The sequence below is a fragment of the Candoia aspera genome, chromosome 2, assembly GCF_035149785.1.
Source record: "Candoia aspera isolate rCanAsp1 chromosome 2, rCanAsp1.hap2, whole genome shotgun sequence".
NCBI classification, from domain to species: domain Eukaryota; kingdom Metazoa; phylum Chordata; class Lepidosauria; order Squamata; family Boidae; genus Candoia; species Candoia aspera.
The window spans coordinates 228,166,387-228,186,067 of NC_086154.1; the positions used below are offsets into that span (position 1 = coordinate 228,166,387).

The window sequence follows — 19,681 nt, forward strand, 5'->3', positions numbered from 1 at the left end:
GGTCAAAGCTGCGCGGATTGTCCACGCGGGGTCTCCGCTGACCCAGCCTGCGCATATCCTCGTGGGCTACAACTCTCATCCCTCGAAACCAGCAAGGCTCTACTTGGATGTGATCGCGGTGCCTTCTATTCTTCGACTTTCCAAAATGCGAATTGCGACCACCCCGGAGAACCAAACGGACCACCTTTCGAACTGAGCGGGTCTGGTTATTGTCCTGTTTCGACCCTGGACTTGAACGTGCAGGCAACTGAGACAAGGAATCCGGGAAGAATGTACGGGCGAAGAAAGCTAAGCGGGGATCCAGCTTCCCAGCAGCCCTTTTCTCGCCCGCAGCGCAGCGGTCAAGTCCTGAATCACGCGGTGTGCTTTAGCTCTTGACTTTTTATCTCTATCTCTCCACTCGACGACGTCCCTCGGCTCCTATTCTAGAGTTAAGGACCAAAATTTTATCCTGACACTGGCGGGATTCCCGTGCTGTCAGTTGATTGAACTGAGACGCAGGCGAGGCAAATCAGAACATGCAGCAGGTTAGATTGAGGCTGCAATCCTGCGGATAGTTAATTGAGAGAAATTCGCACGATATGACAATCCAGGGTGAACTAAAGATGATACATCGAATTAGCCCAAATTTCGGGAGCACTGGATCATACATTCACTACGCGGGCTCGGTTTGTAAACCACGATAAACTGAAATAGCGGGTTTGCTAATAAGTATGCAGTGCGCACCCGCGAATTTTTTTCCCTCTTTGCTCATATGTAAGGCTCCCTTTCCCGCTGGATCTCCACTTTGAGTAAAGATGCCTAGGCTGCCCAACAGAGACACGTTGCTCTGTATTGCCGCATACAATTTTCCGGAAGTGCGAGCTTAAAAAGCGACTCTTCTTTTTCTTATCTCTTGGAACGTCTCAGCGAGAAACCCGCACGATTTCAGGGCGTGCCGGGGAAAGCCCACCTCGCTTTGGCGCAGGGCACGCCGGGAACTTGAGGCGGGCTCGTGGCGACAGTGACGACAGCGGGGGCGGGGCGGGAGGCGGCCATTCCCGTCGCGGGGCGTTTGGCCGTTTCCGGGTTGAGGAAGGCGGTTCGTCTGAAAGGCAGCAGTTGGGCGAAGTTTGGGTTTGGAGGTGGGGGTCGTTGCGATGTACCACAGCAGCACGCAGAGGCGCTACTGGACTTTCCGTAGCGAGGAGGAGTTGGGCCGCCGGCGCTCGGACGCCAACCGCAAGTTCAGATGCAAAGCGGTGGCCAATGGCAAGGTAGGAGCGGGGGAGGCCAGGCCGAAGTGCCAAGGAGCTCTCGAGCTTGCTTTCCTCGGGTCTCTTGGATCACGCTCTGTAAGATTTCTCAGAATGGCACTGTATGTACTAACCCTAACCCAGCATGCTGGTTGGGGAATTCGGGAAGTTGAAGTCCACGCATCTTAAAGTTGCCAAGTTTGAAAAACGCTGGTACGTAGGTTCCACTTTCCCTTAAGAGCGGGAGAAACAGATGTTACAGTATACCATGCCCCCATGAATGGAGTTTTACTAGACTTCCACCCCACTCTTGGCGGGAGGGGATTTTTTCTTTACACAGTGCATATCCTGGGCGTATTTTTCAGTTATGTTGATCACCAGGAGGATAAACGCTGTAGGGTTGTATTCTAAGGACTGCCCTATATGGCAAACTTTTCCAAAGTTAGATGCAACTATGTGGAGTTATAACTCCCATTGCCTTTAGCTACAGTACCTGGGGATAATGGGAGTTGTAGTCTTGCACATGTTGACAGCACCAGGTTGGGGAAGGCTGATGTAGAGGATTATGCCTTAAATGGTTCCACCTAATAGCTGTAGCCTCTGTTAGTGAATAGTGATCTCCCTTTTAAGATGCATGTTATTCTTTCATAAGGTTCAACAGACAGACTCCTTTCTTCTTGACCCACATGAAGAGCTGATAATTTGTAAATATTATGAAAAAAGATTAGCAGATTTTTGCTCTGTATTTAAACCAGCAATGCCCAGATCTGTTGTGGTAAGTTGTTGAACTTTTTACACCTGTTTTAACTTTTCTGTTCCAGAGAAACCAGTATCTGCTTGTGCTTACATGAAATGTTTCTGTTGTTGTTGTTTATTCATTTAGTTGCTTCCGACTCTTTGTGACTTCATGGACCAGCTCACGCCAGAGCTTCCTGTCGGTCGTTGACACCCCCAGCTCCCCCAGGGACAAGTCCATCACCTCTAGAATATCATCCATCCACCTTGCCCTTGATCGGCCCCTCTTCCTTTTGCCCTCCACTCTCCCTAGCATCAGCATCTTCTCCAGGGTTCCTGTCTTCTCATTATGTGGCCAAAGTATTTCAGTTTTGCCTTTAATATCATTCCCTCAAGTGAGCAGTCTGGCTTTATTTCCTGGAGGATGGACTGGTTTGATCTTCTTGCAGTCCAAGGCACTCTCAGAATTTTCCTCCAACAGCACAGTTCAAAAGCATCGATCTTCCTTCTCTCAGTCCTCCTTATGGTCCAGCTCTCGCAGCCATATGTTACTACGGGGAACACCATTGCTTTAACTATGCGGACTTTTGTTGTCAGTGTGATGTCTCTGCTCTTAAGTATTTTATCGAGATTTGTCATTGCTCTTCTCCCAAGGATTAAGCGTCTTCTGATTTCCTGACTGCAGTCAGCATCTGCAGTAATCTTCGCACCTAGAAATACATTCTATCGTTTTTTGGATTGTATCCAAGCACTGCTTTAGCTACTTTACTATTAATTACGAAGGCTACTCCATTTCTTCTGTGGTCTTCTTGTCCACAGTAGTAGATCTGGTGGTCATTTGATGTGAAGTGGCCCATTGCAGTCCATTTCAGTTCACTGACGCCCAAAATGTCTATCTTTAATCTTGACATCTCACCAATAACCAACGGTTATTCACGGTTTAGCTCATGGCATCATTGAGGTGCTCAAGCTCCAGCACCACGACAAGGTAACGATCCTTTGCTGAAGAATGTTTCTGTTAAGTATGATTTAAATAGAACCCACTTTTTAATGTTCATGACACACACAAGTATAAGTTAACCACACAGTCTGGGTACATATAATAAACTGTGGTAAAACATTGGCTAGTAAATAGTTGAGGGTGTACATAGCCAATTAATTCTTATTCTTTGTAAGATTTAATCTGTCCCTTTCTCAATTTTCTAAGTTTAGTGTGGTTTGAAAAAGTTGTCTTTTCCCAATGCAGAATATTTTATTTTGTGCATTATCATTAGTTAATAATTAGTAATGTTTATTTGGAATGCTGAAAAGTTTCTAAGAATATGCAGAATAGTTCCCCTTCCCAGTGATTACTACTGCCTTTCTTCAGTCATGCATAATCAGAGGTCATGGTTGGCTGTTCTGCAGTTGATGGCTTCATTCCCATGAATTCTGGTCCACCATTATTTGTCCTTTAAGTACTTTCTTGTAAAATAAAGGTTCTTTTGAGTTGAACTTGATTCCTGGTGACTTCTTCTATTGGCTGCTCTCCTTCAGCTAAAAATAGCTTGGTAAATTTTGTTAGGTGAGAAGAGAAAGGAAAGACTATGCATCAAATGTCAGAGCAGCAGTTTTTCCATCAATTTGCAGTATTGTCACAAAGGGGCTACTGCTATAGTTTGTGCAGCAGATGCCCAGCAGAGATGCACTGAAGATCATGACACTGTCAAATAAGCTAATTATCCTGCCATACTGCTAAATTCCACCATAAGAGACCACACCTCAGCTTTGTCAGGAGTCAGTAGTAGTAGTATTCTGGAAAAACTACAGCTATGAAGAATCTAAACTTACCTGAGATCATAGGCATGTGGGCTTTACTGTATTTGTGAAGTATGCTGCTTTTGACTCGGAGCAGAATCACTGATCTAATGTGCTCTTTAGAAGGGAATTCTAGTGTCAGTTTTGCGCATTGTACTCTTTAATACTTCAGCAAAGGATCGTTACCTTGTTGTGGTGCTGGAGCTTGAGCACCTTAATGATGCCATGAGCTAAACCGTGAAGGGCCACCCAAGACGGGAAGGTCATGACAGAGAGGTCAGACTAAGTGCGATCCCTGGGGAAGGTAATGGCAACTCACCCCAGTATTCTTGCCGTGAAAACTAAATGGATCAGTACAACCAGATATATGTCGGTATACCATCGGAACATGAGACCCCCAGGTCGGAAGATGGTCAAAATGCTACTGGGGAGGAACAGAGGATGAGTTCAACTAGCCCCAGACGTGATGACGCAGCTAGCTCAAAGCCAAAAGGATGGCTAGCGGCCGACGGTGCTGGTGGTGAATGGCGAACCCGATGTTCTAAGGATCAACACACCATTGGAACCTGGAATGTAACATCTATGAGCCAGGGCAAATTGGATGTGGTTATTGGTGAGATGTCAAGATTAAAGATAGACATTCTGGGCATCAGTGAACTGAAATGGACTGCAATGGGCCACTTCACATCAAATGACCACCAGATCTACTACTGTGGACAAGAGGACCACAGAAGAAATGGAGTAGCCTTCGTAATTAATAGTCAAGTGGCTAAAGCAGTGCTTGGATACAATCCAAAAAAAGATAGAATGATCTCAATTCGAATTCAGGGCAAGCCATCTAACATCACAGTGATCCAAATATACGCCCCAACCACAGATGCTGAAGAAGCTGAAGTAGAGCAGTTCTATGAGGATCTGCAGCACCTCCTGGACAACACGCCTAAAAGAGATGTTATTTTCATCACGGGAGACTGGAACGCTAAGGTGGACAGTCAAATGACACCTGGAATTACAGGTAAGCATGGCCTGGGAGAACAAAACGAAGCAGGACACAGGCTGATAGAATTTTGCCAAGACAACTCAATGTGCATAACAAACACCCTCTTCCAGCAACCTAAGAGACGGCTTTATACATGGACTTCACCAGATGGACAACACCGAAATCAGATTGACTACATCCTTTGCAGCCAAAGGTGGCGGACATCTATACAGTCGGTAAAAACAAGACCTGGAGCTGACTGTAGTTCTGATCACGAACTTCTTCTTGCACAATTTAGGATCAGACTAAAGAGATTAGGGAAGACCCACAGATCAGCTAGATATGAGCTCACTAATATTCCTAAGGAATATGCAGTGGAGGTGACGAATCGATTCAAGGGATTGGACTTAGTAGATAGGATCCCGGAAGAACTATGGACAGAAGTCCGCAACATTGTTCAGGAGGCGGCAACAAAATACCTCCCAAAGAAAGAGAAAACCAAGAAGGCAAAATGGCTGTCTGCTGAGACACTAGAAGTAGCCCAAGAAAGAAGGAAAGCAAAAGGCAACAGTGATAGGGGGAGATATGCCCAATGAAATGCAAAATTCCAGAGGTTAGCCAGAAGAGATAAGGAATTATTTTTAAACAAGCAATGCACGGAAGTGGAAGAAGACATTAGAATAGGAAGGACAAGAGACCTCTTCCAGAAAATTAGAAACATCGGAGGTAAATTCCAGGCCAAAATGGGTATGATCAAAAACAAAGATGGCAAGGACCTAACAGAAGAAGAAGAGATCAAGAAAAGGTGGCAAGAATATATAGAAGACCTGTATAGGAAGGATAACAATATCGGGGATAGCTTTGACAGTGTGGTCAGTGAGCTACAGCCAGACATCCTGAAGAGTGAGGTTGAATGGGCCTTAAGAAGCATTGCTAATAACAAGGCAGCAGGAGGCGATGGCATCCCAGCTGAACTGTTCAAAATCTTGCAAGATGATGCGGTCAAGGTAATGCATGCTATATGCCAGCAAATTTGGAAAACACAAGAATGGCCATCAGACTGGAAAAAATCAACTTATATCCCCATACCAAAAAAGGGAAACACTAAAGACTGTTCAAACTATCGAACAGTGGCACTCATTTCACATGCCAGTAAGGTAATGCTCAAGATCCTGCAAGGTAGACTTCAGCAGTTCATGGAGCGAGAATTGCCAGATGTACAAGCTGGGTTTAGAAAAGGCAGAGGAACTAGGGACCAAATTGCCAATATCCGCTGGATAATGGAAAAGGCCAGGGAGTTTCAGAAAAACATCTATTTCTGTTTGATTGCCTATTCTAAAGCCTTTGACTGTGTGGACCATAACAAATTGTGGCAAGTTCTTAGCAGTATGGGGATACCAAGTCATCTTGTCTGCCTCCTGAGAAATCTGTATAATAACCAAGTAGCAACAGTAAGAACAGACCACGGAACAACGGACTGGTTTAAGATTGGGAAAGGAGTACGGCAGGGCTGTATACTCTCACCCTACCTACCCTACACATCATGCGCCAAGCTGGGCTTGAGGAATCCAAGGCTGGAGTTAAAATCGCTGGAAGAAACATTAACAATCTCAGATATGCAGATGATACCACTTTGATGGCTGAAAGCGAGGAACTGAGGAGCCTTATGATGAAGGTGAAAGAAGAAAGTGCAAAAGCTGGCTTGCAGCTAAACCTGAAAAAAACCAAGATTATGGCAACCAGCTTGATTGATAACTGGCAAATAGAGGGAGAAAATGTAGAAGCAGTGAAAGACTTTGTATTTCTAGGTGCGAAGATTACTGCAGATGCTGACTGCAGTCAGGAAATCGGAGCAATGACAAATCTCGATAAAATAGTCAAGAGCAGAGACATCACACTGACAACAAAGGTCCGCATAGTTAAAGCAATGGTGTTCCCCGTAGTAACATATGGCTGCGAGAGCTGGACCATAAGGAAGGCTGAGAGAAGGAAGATAGATGCTTTTGAACTGTGGTATTGGAAGAAAATTCTGAGAGTGCCTTGGACTGCAAGAAGATCAAACAAGTCCATCCTTCAGGAAATAAAGCCAGACTGCTCACTTGAGGGAATGATACTAAAGGCAAACTGAAATACTTTGGCCACATAATGAGAAGACAGACACCCTGGAGAAGATGCTGATGCTACGGAGAGTGGAGGGCAAAAGGAAGAGGGGCCGACCAAGGGCAAGGTGGATGGATGATATTCTAGAGGTGACGGACTCGTCCCTGGGGGAGCTGGGGGTGTTGACGACCGACAGGAAGCTCTGGCGTGGGGTGGTCCATGAAGTCACGAAGAGTCAGAAGCGACTAAACGAATAAACAACAACTCTTTAATAAATGAAGTTTTCAGTATCTCCAAGTAGATTAGCAAACATACTATTTTTCAGTGATCCAAATCAGACATCTATATGAAATAACAGATAAAACATAAAACAGATATAACAAAAGTTAAGAGCACAACTAGAATCAAAAGATTTAGTCTTAAATATCTGTATCTACAGTATAAACATAAAAGTTTATAAATATTTGATTATGTACCATCAAGTTGTTTTCGACTCCTAGTGACCACATACATTTTCTTCATGAGGATCTATCTTTAATCTGTTCTTTCAAGTCTCCCAATGGTGCACTCATTGCCACTGTAACTGAGTCCATCTACCTTGCTGCTGGCTGTCCTGTTCTCTTTCCTTCCACCTTTCCCAGCATTACAGCCTTTTCCGGAGTGCTGGGTTTTCGCATCATGTGTTCAGAGTAGGATAATTTGAGCCTGGTCATTTGTGTCTGAGTGAGAACTTTGGGTTGATTTGTTTGATGATCTGTTGGTTTGTTTTCTTGGTTGTTCACGGTATTCTCTGGAGTCTTCTCCAACACCAAAGTTGAAAGACGTCAATACTCTTCCTATCCTGCTTCTTTAAAGTCCAAGTTTTGCTTCCATAGAGTGTCACAGGGAATACCATGGCTTGCACAATTCTGATCTTTGTGTGTATAATAAATGGTTTGCACATCTCTAGCGATTACTTTGAACTTTTGCTCCAATAATATTGAGGCCTTTGATTTTGTATAGAAATATTGGACTTCAGATGATAATATAATTACTGCATTTAGAAAGTGATGCCTAGATCATTAAATTCTTTGTTTACTATGTACATACTTTTCTATAAGTTACCTGCATGCCTGTATGCCATTTAAGCCATTATTCTTATAAACCCCAGAAAAAAACATGTAGCATATGCCATTTATGCCATTATTATTCTCAGGGAGGGCATGCTATGGACCCTGTCAGCAAAGGAATTTCATCTAGCAGGGTCCAGGAGGCGAGCCTTCTCTGCAGTGGCGCCCGCCCTTTGGAACATCTTGCCCCCGGAGTTGAGACAGGTTTCCTCGTGCTCGGACTTCCAGAAGAAACTTAAGACCTGGTTCTGCCAGCTTTCTTGGGAGGGGGAGAGTGATAGCTCCACCTGGGGATGGCTGGCGCCATAGCACCGCTTAGTGATTGTGTTCCATCTCCACTTGGATTTTACATTTGTTTTTAATGTATATTTTAATGTAATTTTTACGTGGCTATGTTTTTAATGCTATTTATTGTAAACCACCCAGTCCCCCACTGGGGGAGATGGGCAGTGATATAAATTAAATAAATAAATAAATAAAATATAAACCCCCAGAAAAAAGCAGTATATATCACTCAATTTCTTTGTGTATGGTATTTATCACTGTTATCATCTTACACAAGCCAATATGGTTTTATGATGACAGTCAAGTAGACTCTTAATTTTATTAACTAAAGCAGAATATCCATTAAATGGTAATGGGATTTTATGAAGGTGTATTTTATGTGTTTTACACATGCATAAATGATTAACAGGATTTTATAAATGTGCAGAAGGATATAGTATTGTACATGGACAGATTTTATCCATTGCATCTGAAGTCCATCAAAGACCTGAGATCTGTTAAATCAAGTGTTTATTGTAGCAGATCATCAGTTTACAGTGAATTTTATTCTTAGCCAAATAATTTATATATAAAATAAAGAACTTGATTGCTGACAGATGCTCTTATCATTGGTACAATAGCAAATAGTAAATAAGCCTATTTCAGGACTGCATCTTTTGTTTCATAAATTTCCTTCCTGGCTCTACTGAACTGATTTTTTTTTTTTCTGAAGAGATGTATCTAGCAGTATGTTATTTAGTTTTCCACTGGCATTTTAAAATGTGTCTTGCATTTATTTTTATATTTATAAAAAGTAGCCTCTGTGGTCTAATATGAATGAACTTTCCAACTTTTGTGTGCTTTTAGGGTACAGCCTGCATGTATTTCAAACGTTTTTACCTCAATAACTCAGTAATGGAGTATCATCCCCGCATAATTATGTGAGTAACTCTTACCATTTATATTTTGAAATTGATACAGATATGTTTATTAACTTTTGAAGCTTTAACTATTTTTTTTAATCTGTTCAATCATTTCTGATTCTTAGAGAGTGCCTGGACAAGTCCCTGCAGTTTTCTTTTCAAGGTTTTGCCATTGCCTTCTTCCTAGGGCTGAGAGAGTGACTGGCCCAAGGTCACCCAGCTGGCTTTGTGCCTAAGGCAGGACTAGGAGGACTAGTCATGGTCTTCCATTTTCTAGCCTGATGCCTTAACCACTGCACCAAACTGGCTCTCCTTTAACTAATAGGAAACAAGAAATATTCAGGGCTCATTTTCATATTCCAAGATGAAAACTCCATGTTTTTCAGGAAAATGCTTTTGGTCTGGAAATTATTTATATCATCTCACATACATGGATAAGCACTTTTGTTACAACCAAATGATTGTGTTTGTTTTGTTTTTAAGGTTAACCTGTGCATTCTTGGCTTGTAAAGTAGATGAATTTAATGTATCTAGTACACAGTTTGTTGGTAACCTTCGTGAGAGCCCAGCAGGACAGGAGAAGACTTTAGAACAGATCTTGGAATATGAATTACTACTTATTCAGCAGCTGAACTTCCACCTTATAGTACATAACCCTTACAGACCATTTGAAGGCTTCTTGATTGATTTGAAGGTATTAGACTTTTTTTTTTTTTTGCTTACCAAGTTAAGCTTTGACTGCAATAACTGCATTAAAATGTTACATGAATCATACGGAAATAGTTAAATTTTTACAGCGGTACTGCTAAGTTCCTTTTTCTAAGCTAATGTATTTTGAGAATAGCCATACTATGAAACATAAACACTAATGTTAATTCAGTAAGCCCATCTTTAGTACCTAACATTTTCTTTGTTTTGCATGTTTCAAAAACTTTCTTCAGTTTAGAAAAAGGTAACTAAGCACTGCATTTAGATCTGAGTGCCAGAGCGATGTTGGAAATGTCGAACTGTTTGTCCTGGTGTGTGTGTGTGTGTGTGTTTGTGTGTGTGTGTGTGTGTTGGAAATGTCGAACTGTGTGTGTGTGTTGTGTGTGTTGTGTGTGTGTAAGGAGAGCATTCTTAATTCCTCTAACACCAAAGTAAAATCAGAGTTATGTGTAATGTATAGAAAAAATAGTTGTTGCAAGTTTTATGCCACCCTTAAACAAGTATCAGGTAAATGTTGGTAAGGGATTGGATGTCATAATCAGCTTCAAAATCTAACGGCTTTTTTTTTAAATCTTGAAGAACAAGGTAGACGACTTTTTGGTTTGACTTTGTAAGCTCAAAATTTTGTCAACTATGCCAAATCAGTTCATGGAAACCTTGGTATTATATATGATGATTCTGAAGTGGGTCAAAAAAGCCAAAGGGATAGATAAGCTTTTCAGTTTCTTTTCTTTTTATTCTTGTGCTTGAAAACAGGGAAATGCTTTAGTTCCTCCCTTTCATTTGAAATGTTCCTTGAACATGGGATTGGAGGAAATTGTAGCAACAGATTATTCCAAAGTGTTATCGTCTTTATTTTCTAGACCCGTTATCTATTGCTTGAGAATCCTGAGACGTTGAGGAAGACAGCAGATGACTTTCTTAATCGGGTATCTTTGACAGATGCATGCCTTCTCTTTACACCTTCTCAGATAGCTCTCACTGCTTTGGTATCAAGTGCATCCAGGGCAGGATTTAATATGGAAAGGTAAGTAGTTTCTGAATATTTAAGCAATCACGTAAACATCTGCTGCCTATGTGGGAAAAATACAGTCATTCTGATAGGCTATGAAGAGAGGTATGGATAATGATAACTGCTGCAACAATTCGGTCAGAAGTATAGCCTAAATTCCAGGATTTGATTTGATTATCTGAACAGTTTTATATAAGAGATTGGCAGTGCTAAATAATTTTTTAATTCTGGTGTGCTGTATGTAGAATTCTGCGTGTGGAATGATTACTTTTACAGCTTTTAAAAAAGTTTTTTTGACTTGTCGAAATAAGTGACTGTGTACATTTACTATTTTGTGTCTAAATGTTGTTGTTTTGCTTGTGGAAGATTATATCTAATTTCTTGAGTACCTTAGGTTGTGGAAATACTTTTCTGATATTTTAAAAAATTACATTATCACTTGTGCATAAATTGTATTTTAAATACTGTTAAAATATCTTCCATTGCCTATCATGAAATGTTAGCAAAATGCCATTCTCTTTATGATCTATAATTTAAATGGTTCTTTTTAGTTATTGTTCGTTTATTTTTGCTAATTTTCTGAATTTTTTTATAGTTACTTGTCAGGAAACCTAATGCTTAAAGAGAACAAAGCATCCCTTTCGCAGCTGCTAGATGGAATGAAATGTAAGTTATGATGCTGACAATGAGAGAGTACCTAAATACTTATTTTAAATATCCTTGATTCTTTAGAAGGGAAAAGGTAAAGGGCTTGATATGATTTTAAGAGTTGTAAATGTTTATTTTTGATGTTTCTAACTGAACAAAAGGACCCATGTTTTTAGAACAAAAATATACCAGGTTTGCTTGTCTGTTTTGATACTGAGTTTTATGTTGCATGATTCCAGAGTGAGTTTCTTTAAGTACTATCAATTCTGTAGTCCAGGAGGCATTAAAATGCCAACATCAATCAAAGATAAAATGGGTTATCTTTCCTTCCGTGCAAGAGGCATTAGCCATGTGCCACAATAGAGGTGGGCAACCTTTTGCTAGCCAAGGACCACAACCTGGAGGGGGGGCACATCACTCAAGATAGGATTAGGTTTGGGAGAGGAGCTCTGCAAGGTTCTTTTTTTTTTTTTTTTTTACTGGGATCACCTGTTACCCACCTCAAGATGGTGAGAAGCTGTACTTTGGTGACCACTGTCCATTATTGCTGAAAGCAAACAGGGACCAGGTCCATGGTCACCAAACAGGGACTTGGGGGCCACTCTAACCCATTCCTGTGCCAGAGGAAGGTATTTTTCCTCAGCTAACAACTTTGTCACCTATATAGTACCATGCATCAATGATGAAAAGGTGCTTCAAATAATGCATGGGTGCCTATATAGAGTGTCAGCAATGTGTCTTTTCATGGGAACTTAGTGCAACTCTAGAGGCAGCTGTGCAGTCCAGGGAAATAATGGAACCCTCTTAAGGAGTTGCCACCAAGTACTTTGTGAATGTATTGAATGCTCTGAAGCATCTTGTTTGTTTGAATCCAACGTGCTGCGTAGCCCTATGCCCCAGGATGGAGCAACATTATATCAAGAGAGCCACTGTTGTCTTTATTTCTTTTAGTGATTGTGAGGGCTGCATTGGTTAAATATACTATGGCTTGAAGAAATGAGATGGAGAGGAAGAATTTGATAGCACTCTTCAGATACTGGAGTATTGTTTATGAAGAGAGTCAGGACTTGCTGTCCATCATCCTAAATGTGGGACTTTAAATAATATTCTTAACCTATAGGAAGGCGGATTCCAACTGTTTTTTTAAAGAAACTTCTGAACTCTTAAACACTAGAACCAAATATTTAGGTACATGGTGGCTTCTACTTGCATGTATTCAGGTAAAGTCTGGATACGTACTGAGAAAAGAATTGGGTTTACCTTCCCTAATATGAATGTCCTCCAAATGCTTGAACTTGGAATTAGAGAATTCCCTAGTTTGCATCTGGAGCATGCCCATTTGGATAAGGTTGCAATAACCTAAAGTTCATCAAATTTAGCCTCATTTGGATCATATAAAGCCTGCCTACAGCTATTCTGTCACAATCCCTCCCCCCCACAAATCCCTTGGTCAGTTTTGTAGGAGCAAATAGGCTAAATACAAATGCCACTTTGATAGAATTTGTGACCAGCATGTTTGTTTCCTTAGAATTTTCTTGATCTGCTTTTGGTGTTGGTAAGTGACATAATAATTCATACATACATTGTATAGTATTTTGATAAGTGTTTATTTCATTTGTTTAGGCATGAAAAATCTGGTAAAAAAATATGAGCTACCACATTCTGAAGAGGTTGCTGTTCTAAAACAGAAGCTAGAAAAATGTCACAGTCCAGAACTTGCTCTTAATACAAATACGTAAGTAGCAATTTAAACCTTTGTTAACTTCCTTGTATGTTCTGATGACCTGATTTCTGGACAGCTTGTCATCTCTTAGGAGCAACAGAATATGAGATTTGATAGTTTTATTTTGTCTTTTGGAAATGTGATATATACAGTTGTAATCAAAATTATTCAACCCCCATTGCACATCAGGTTGTCTGTCAAAGTGTACAGACTTTCAGCTGTTTGCAATAAACAAATCAAACAAAAGCAATTGAAATAGCTCAACACAACGAATGCTTCAAGTGGTGTCCCCACATTCAACTGAAAATGCACCTTATAATGACTTTTCCAGTCTCAAAAATTGTTTAACCCCCTGAATAGAATCCATCATAACAACACACAGACAGGTGTTGTCTCAGGCACACCTGATGCAACTAATCAAGGGCTTCATTAGTTGTACTAGGTGTGCTTGAGCTGGAACACAAAAAATACCTGAACTGGCTAGGGGTTTGTTGAGTGTCACGGTTGACTGCATGTTAGAAATGCAGTATGGCTAAGTCAAAAGAATGGTCCAAAAAGGTAAGAGAAGAGATCATCGCCCTTCACAAACAAGGAACGGGATACAAAAAGATAGCGAAGGCACTGAACGTTCCTAGAGACACCATTGGAAGCATAGTTCACGAGTTGAAAGTTAAAGGAACAGTGGTTACACTACCTGGACGGGGCAGAAAAAGGAAGCTGTCAATGGATGCAACCAGATTTCTGAGAAGGCAGGTGGAGAGAAACCCTTGAGTGACTGCAAAAGACCTGCAGCAAGACTTGGTGGCAACAGGCACTGAGGTTTCAGTGAGCACAGTAAGGCATGTACTAGACACAGAAGTTTTCCATGCCAGAACTCCAAGACATACACCACTACTGACCCAAAAGCACAAGAAAAGTCGGCTCCAATATGCTCAAAATCATATAAATAAGCCACATAGGTTTTGGGATTCTGTTCTGTGAAGCGATGAAACAAAACTGGAACTTTTTGGCCCGATGGATCAGCAGTATGTTTGGAGGAAGAATAATGAAGCATATGGTGAAAAGAACACTCTGCCTGCAGTTAAGCATGGTGGTGGCTGGGTGATGCTCTGGGGCTGCTTTGCATCCTCTGGCACTGGAAACCTGCAGTGTGTGGATGGCAAGATGGATTCATTGAAGGATCAGGAAATCCTAGGAGAAAATGTTATGCTGTCTGTAAGGAAGCTGAAGCTTGGGCGTCATTGGACCTTCCAACAGGACAATGATCCCAAGCATACCTCAAATTCCACTAAGGCTTGGATGCAGAAGAAGTCCTGGAAGATTCTACAGTGACCATCACAGTCACCTGATTTGAACCCCATAGAAAATCTCTGGTGAGATTTGAAGGTGGTGGTTGCAGCACACAAACCCAAAATATGACTGAACTGGAGGCCACTGCTCATGAGGAATGGGCTAAGATTCCTCAGGAATGCTGCCAGAAGCTGGTGTCTGGCTATGCATGTCATTTGCAGCAGGTCATAACAGCTAAAGGGTGCTCTACTAAGTACTGAAGATGCTTGCCATGAAGGGGTTAAATAATTTTGAGACTGGCGAAGTCATTATAAGTTGCATTTTCAGTTGAATTTGGGGACACCACTTGAAGAATTCATTATGTTGAGCTATTTCAATTGCTTTTGTTTGATTTGTTCATTGCAAACAGCTGTAAGTCTGTACATTTTGACAATCAACCTGATTTGCAATGGGGGTTGAATGATTTCAATTACAACTGTAATCCTTTAATAGCCTCTTGCTGTATCAAATTAAAAACCCAGGCTCTTTTCCTGGTTTTTGTCAGTATTCACTCCTGAACAAGTTCAGGCTTAAACGTATAGAATGATGAGGGTGGTTAGCAAAAGATTTCTTGTAGCACAGTTGTAGAGGACTTTAGAACATTAGTTTGCCCCATTTAACAGTAACATTAGAACTTGCTTGGATGTGTAGGTATTTTTTCATGCAACATTCCTCTACTAAGTCTGAACCATTATTTCTATAAATGGGAAAAGTTTATTTTCAGAAGAACACTTGGATTAAATTGGGGTAGGCTTTATTCTACCGAGGGTTGTACTCTCTCAAGGTAGTCTGTTGGAGGCTGCATGATAGGGGAAATGAAACAAGCAGTAGATGGGACAAGAGATAGAAATGGGTGGGGATGCTCACTCTCACACTCTTGCCCCCCCCTTTTTCCCTAAGTAGCAGCCTGTAGGAAATAGTTGGATACCAAAGGCCCAAGATGATCTCTTTCAGAAGGCCTCATAAAAGTAGTAGAAACAAGTTGTCAAGATGTATTTCTGTCAATCTGAAGGTTAATTTATTGATCTTATTTTTTTCCAACTTCGTTAGCATCAGTCCTCTTTGCATTATTTTGTAATTCCATAGAGTATCAATGGAAAACATTTTCTGTATCTTATGGAGGTAGATTCCAGTCTACAAAAGTATATGCCTAATGAACTGCTAGCACTTTTCAATTACCTCAGAGATGTTTTTAATTTATATTTTTAAGGGATTTATAGTATTAGACATGCTCTACCTGCAGCGGGGAAGTATCCAGAGCCTGGTGTGCTTCTTTTGCTGCTCTCAGTAACTGTCCTGGTTGCCATCTGCCTGCAGAAGATTGCTATGGATTTTCCAGGGTCCCTAATCCCTGGGATAGCTGGACTCCGTCAGTCCCCCTCTCTCTTCACCTTTCAGAATGGCTGAATAGAGCTAGAATCAGTTGGGGTTGAACAAACCTTCTGCTCAGTTGTTAAAATGTTGTATTCTTTTTAATACCAAAAAGTGGGATTGAAGAAAATAAGTTTAATAGTGGAATATATCCTCTTAACATTTTCCTGCTATGGAACTGTTGATAGGAAAAAGAGGAAAGGCTACGAAGATGATGAATTCATCATAAAAAGATCCAGAATGGAGGAGGTTAGTAGATTTTATACCATCTGATTAAATGTGCATTTAAGCTGTATTTTTAAAGCAAAAAGAACACTACTTGTTTTTAGATGGTAACTGTATCATGTCAGAGGTAACTTTTTCTCATGCCAATTTGAGTTTTTTTAAAACTAAAACAAATCAAATAATGCCACATTTTATTCCTCTTATCAGAGCAAATCTCTGATCAATTTTTGTTGGTTTCATTGTCTCATAAGAAATGAAGCAAGGGCTGAATTTATAAGTGTCTCTGGATTCTTTACTAACATTTCTACCTGACAGCTCAGGGCACTAACCTATAATATTTGCTGCCATTTTTTAATCTTGTTTTTATTTTAATTTAAATTGTGGTTTTAACAGGTTTTATGTATTTTGTTTTATTATGTAGGCTGCCCAGAGTCACTATGTGAGATGGGTGGCTATACAAATGTGATAATAAAAAATGAAATATCATGGATTCAAATGGACAGGGCCAGCTTCCAGATACCTTGCACAGCAACTTACGGGTTTATAGATATTAATTTTATTAAATTAAGAAAGGTATACCTCACTTTTCCCCACCAAAACCAGAATTGTTTAAAGCAACTTAACTAAATATTACAAAGTCATTAAAATAATTTTGCCTTATTTACAAAAAAGCTAAAAGTAGCAGAAAACATGTAGATAATTAAAACTCACACACATTAAATTAGCACTTCAGCTGTTAACAAGTGCACATTTGTATGTTACACAACTAAATGATTTCTACATTCAGCACACAATGCTAAACTAGAATATTTAAGGGAAAAAAACCTACAGTTCATGTTTGTTCTACCTTGAATCCAACTCTCTGTGAAAGAAATCTGAAATTAAATTTCAAGCATAATAACAAGGTCAAACTTAGAAGCTGATACTGTAGTATATATTCAATTGCTGGGTAAAAATTAGTGATGTATATATTGTACTTTTGGTTTTGAAATGAATGTGACATTAAATACCAAATGTCTTGGAAGAATATGAGCTAAAACAAATCATGGTTTAAACTAAGCAATCAGAAACGTCTCAATATACCACACCCACCTTTTGAGAAGATGAAGTTGCCTTGCACTGAATTCTATCATCTGCTCTGGTCTTTCTGGCTCAGGTGAAACTCTTTTCATGTCCTCTTTCAGTTGGACATCTGGACATGTTGAAACTGAATTTATGTGTACAGTGATTCTCCTACCCTTAAGTGCTTAGTGTTGAAGTTCTGTGATACTAGTTGTTATTTGAAAATACTAAAGATAGGCATGTCACATTTGCTTTACATGAATAGTGACATGCATAGAATTTGCTTTTTGATATTAAAAACATCAGATTTGTTAGTGTGGTTCTTTGATAAATTAAGGAAAGTTTTTCAAAGCTGATGTAGTTCACTCCCTTTTTCTAACTGCTTATTTCTAAGGCTGCTTATTCTTGTTTTGACAAATGTTCATGCAGGAAAAAAATCCTTACATAAATATGATTTAGGGGTATGTTGGACACTATTCTTTTGCAATAAAGGCTTAATTTGATTTTTTTTTTTACTTAGGATGAATGGACAGATGATGATTTCATGGACTAATCTATCTGCATTCCTAATAGAAAATAGAATCTGAATCCTAATTAATATACTTCATTGAAAATAAAACCAGGCAACATGTTGTACTTCTCACTCAGCAGAAAATTATATATTTCTAATATAATAAATCTTTTTTTTTTTTAACAAAGTGACTGGAATACTTGAACTTATTTAAATGGCATTAGTATGACCAGGGGGCTTCACACTGGACAGGGCTCATCACTACTTCTTTTCATTGGGAATTGGCCATCAATCAAGCAACTGTAATAACCATGTTCAAACAAGGTATGAACATAGCTACATTCAAAGTACCTATACAAGTATCTTATAGCATCATAACCCATAATTATTTCTTAAGGAAGCATTAATAATGCATGAAATACTCTTAAGAATGATGCCATGCAGTAATTTTAGACTGCTTTTAGTTTTTTAAAACAGCTTTCATTTTTATAAAAATACACACCTAAATACACACCTCAGAAAGTCTGACACACCAGATTTTGAAAGGTACTTAACTACTCTAGTACAACCCTTACTTGAGGCAGAAAATGTGGGCTATGTTTAGCAAAACTTTTAGGTACCATTCTGGGAGAACTTTCTCATGTTCTAAGGGCTGCAAATGAAGTATCCTGCTTATTGTGTGTAATTTCAAAGCAGCTATGGAAATGTGTCAGTGTGTGTGAACTCTGAACTTTTTTACAAGGCACGCATGGAGTCGGACAATATGCTGTAATTCAGCTGATTTGGAGAATAGATCAAATTGAATCTCCAAATCAAAGCTTTGCATTGACCTAGTAATTAAGTCAGCATGTTGTGCTTAATGCAAAGCATATATAGCTGTGGGAACAGAGAGAAATAGTATACATATAGTCCAGCTTTGATCTACTGGGCAATTTACCCAGGACCACTTTACCCAAGGAGTATGAGAAATGTTTCAATTAAAAAAAAAACCCAATTAGAAATACTGATGCAATTACTTTTTTCCAATTAGTGATTGGAGATACATTTACAAGAACACATAAATCTCAGCTGTACAGAATATTCTGAGCTGATGCTTAATGTCTTACACTAAAGTTGAACTTTTGATACAGATAAGGATGTTCTTTTACAACTAAGATCCTTCCCTACTATGACTGCATAGTCTGTCTTAATCAACATAATGCATTTTATCAGACATAACTATCAAATATAGATCCATGAAGAATGCAGAGCCGTGAATAGGTTTGAATGGAGAGCTTAGCGTAATATGACTTGTTAGCCACAACAGATGATACATCTCTCCAAAAGGATCTGCATTATTAGCTTGCAAACCAAATATTCCTTCTGTAACAAGACCTCAAAATTTTGCTAAGTGGAGAGGGGATTACTTCCCTCTAAGTAACCCCCAGAGTTAGAAATACCCTGCTTTATATTTCAGACTGTTGAAAATCAGTTTGGATAAACAACCCCAGTCCAAGGTTTCCCAACATTTGAGAGCTAGTGGGAATATTTTGGGATTCTAAGATGTTATGGCCACACTCACAAAATGTTCCCTATCCCACTCTTTAATCAGTTCAGTTTACTTGGTTTTTCTGGGAAGGTAGGCAAGGTTCCAAAGAAAGCATTGAGGTGTATCCCTTGCCCCATCATGCTTTTTAAAGAATGCCTCCAGTATATATGCCAAGCTCAGAACACTAGGGATTGGGGTGGGAGAACTTCTATTTCAGGATACCATTTTGCAGATAGCTTTGTTTTAATTAAAATAAACAGGCATGACTGCTGGGGGAGCATCAAGGCAACCCAGGTCCTAATCTGCTTGAGAGCAAGTCTGGCTTTTTGCAAAAGCCATTCTCTATGCTGCTTCAGAAGGCAAGGGGACTTGCCTTCTGAAGCAGGTAAGGTATAACTCCTGCATAACTCCTACTGTCCTAG

At 39.9% G+C, this 19,681-nt stretch overlaps 1 protein-coding gene across 1 annotated transcript; it reads left to right on the top strand.

Moving 5' to 3' along the window:
• Positions 1-1,036: 1,036 nt before the first annotated feature.
• Positions 1,037-17,857, top strand: CCNH (cyclin H). Its single transcript, XM_063295450.1, has 9 exons — positions 1,037-1,256; positions 1,888-2,010; positions 9,087-9,160; positions 9,626-9,836; positions 10,714-10,877; positions 11,458-11,528; positions 13,134-13,245; positions 16,122-16,182; positions 17,741-17,857. Exons 1-9 carry the CDS (start codon positions 1,140-1,142, stop codon positions 17,771-17,773), a joined length of 966 nt encoding a protein of 321 aa, XP_063151520.1. The 5' UTR covers positions 1,037-1,139; the 3' UTR covers positions 17,774-17,857.
• Positions 17,858-19,681: the final 1,824 nt, after the last annotated feature.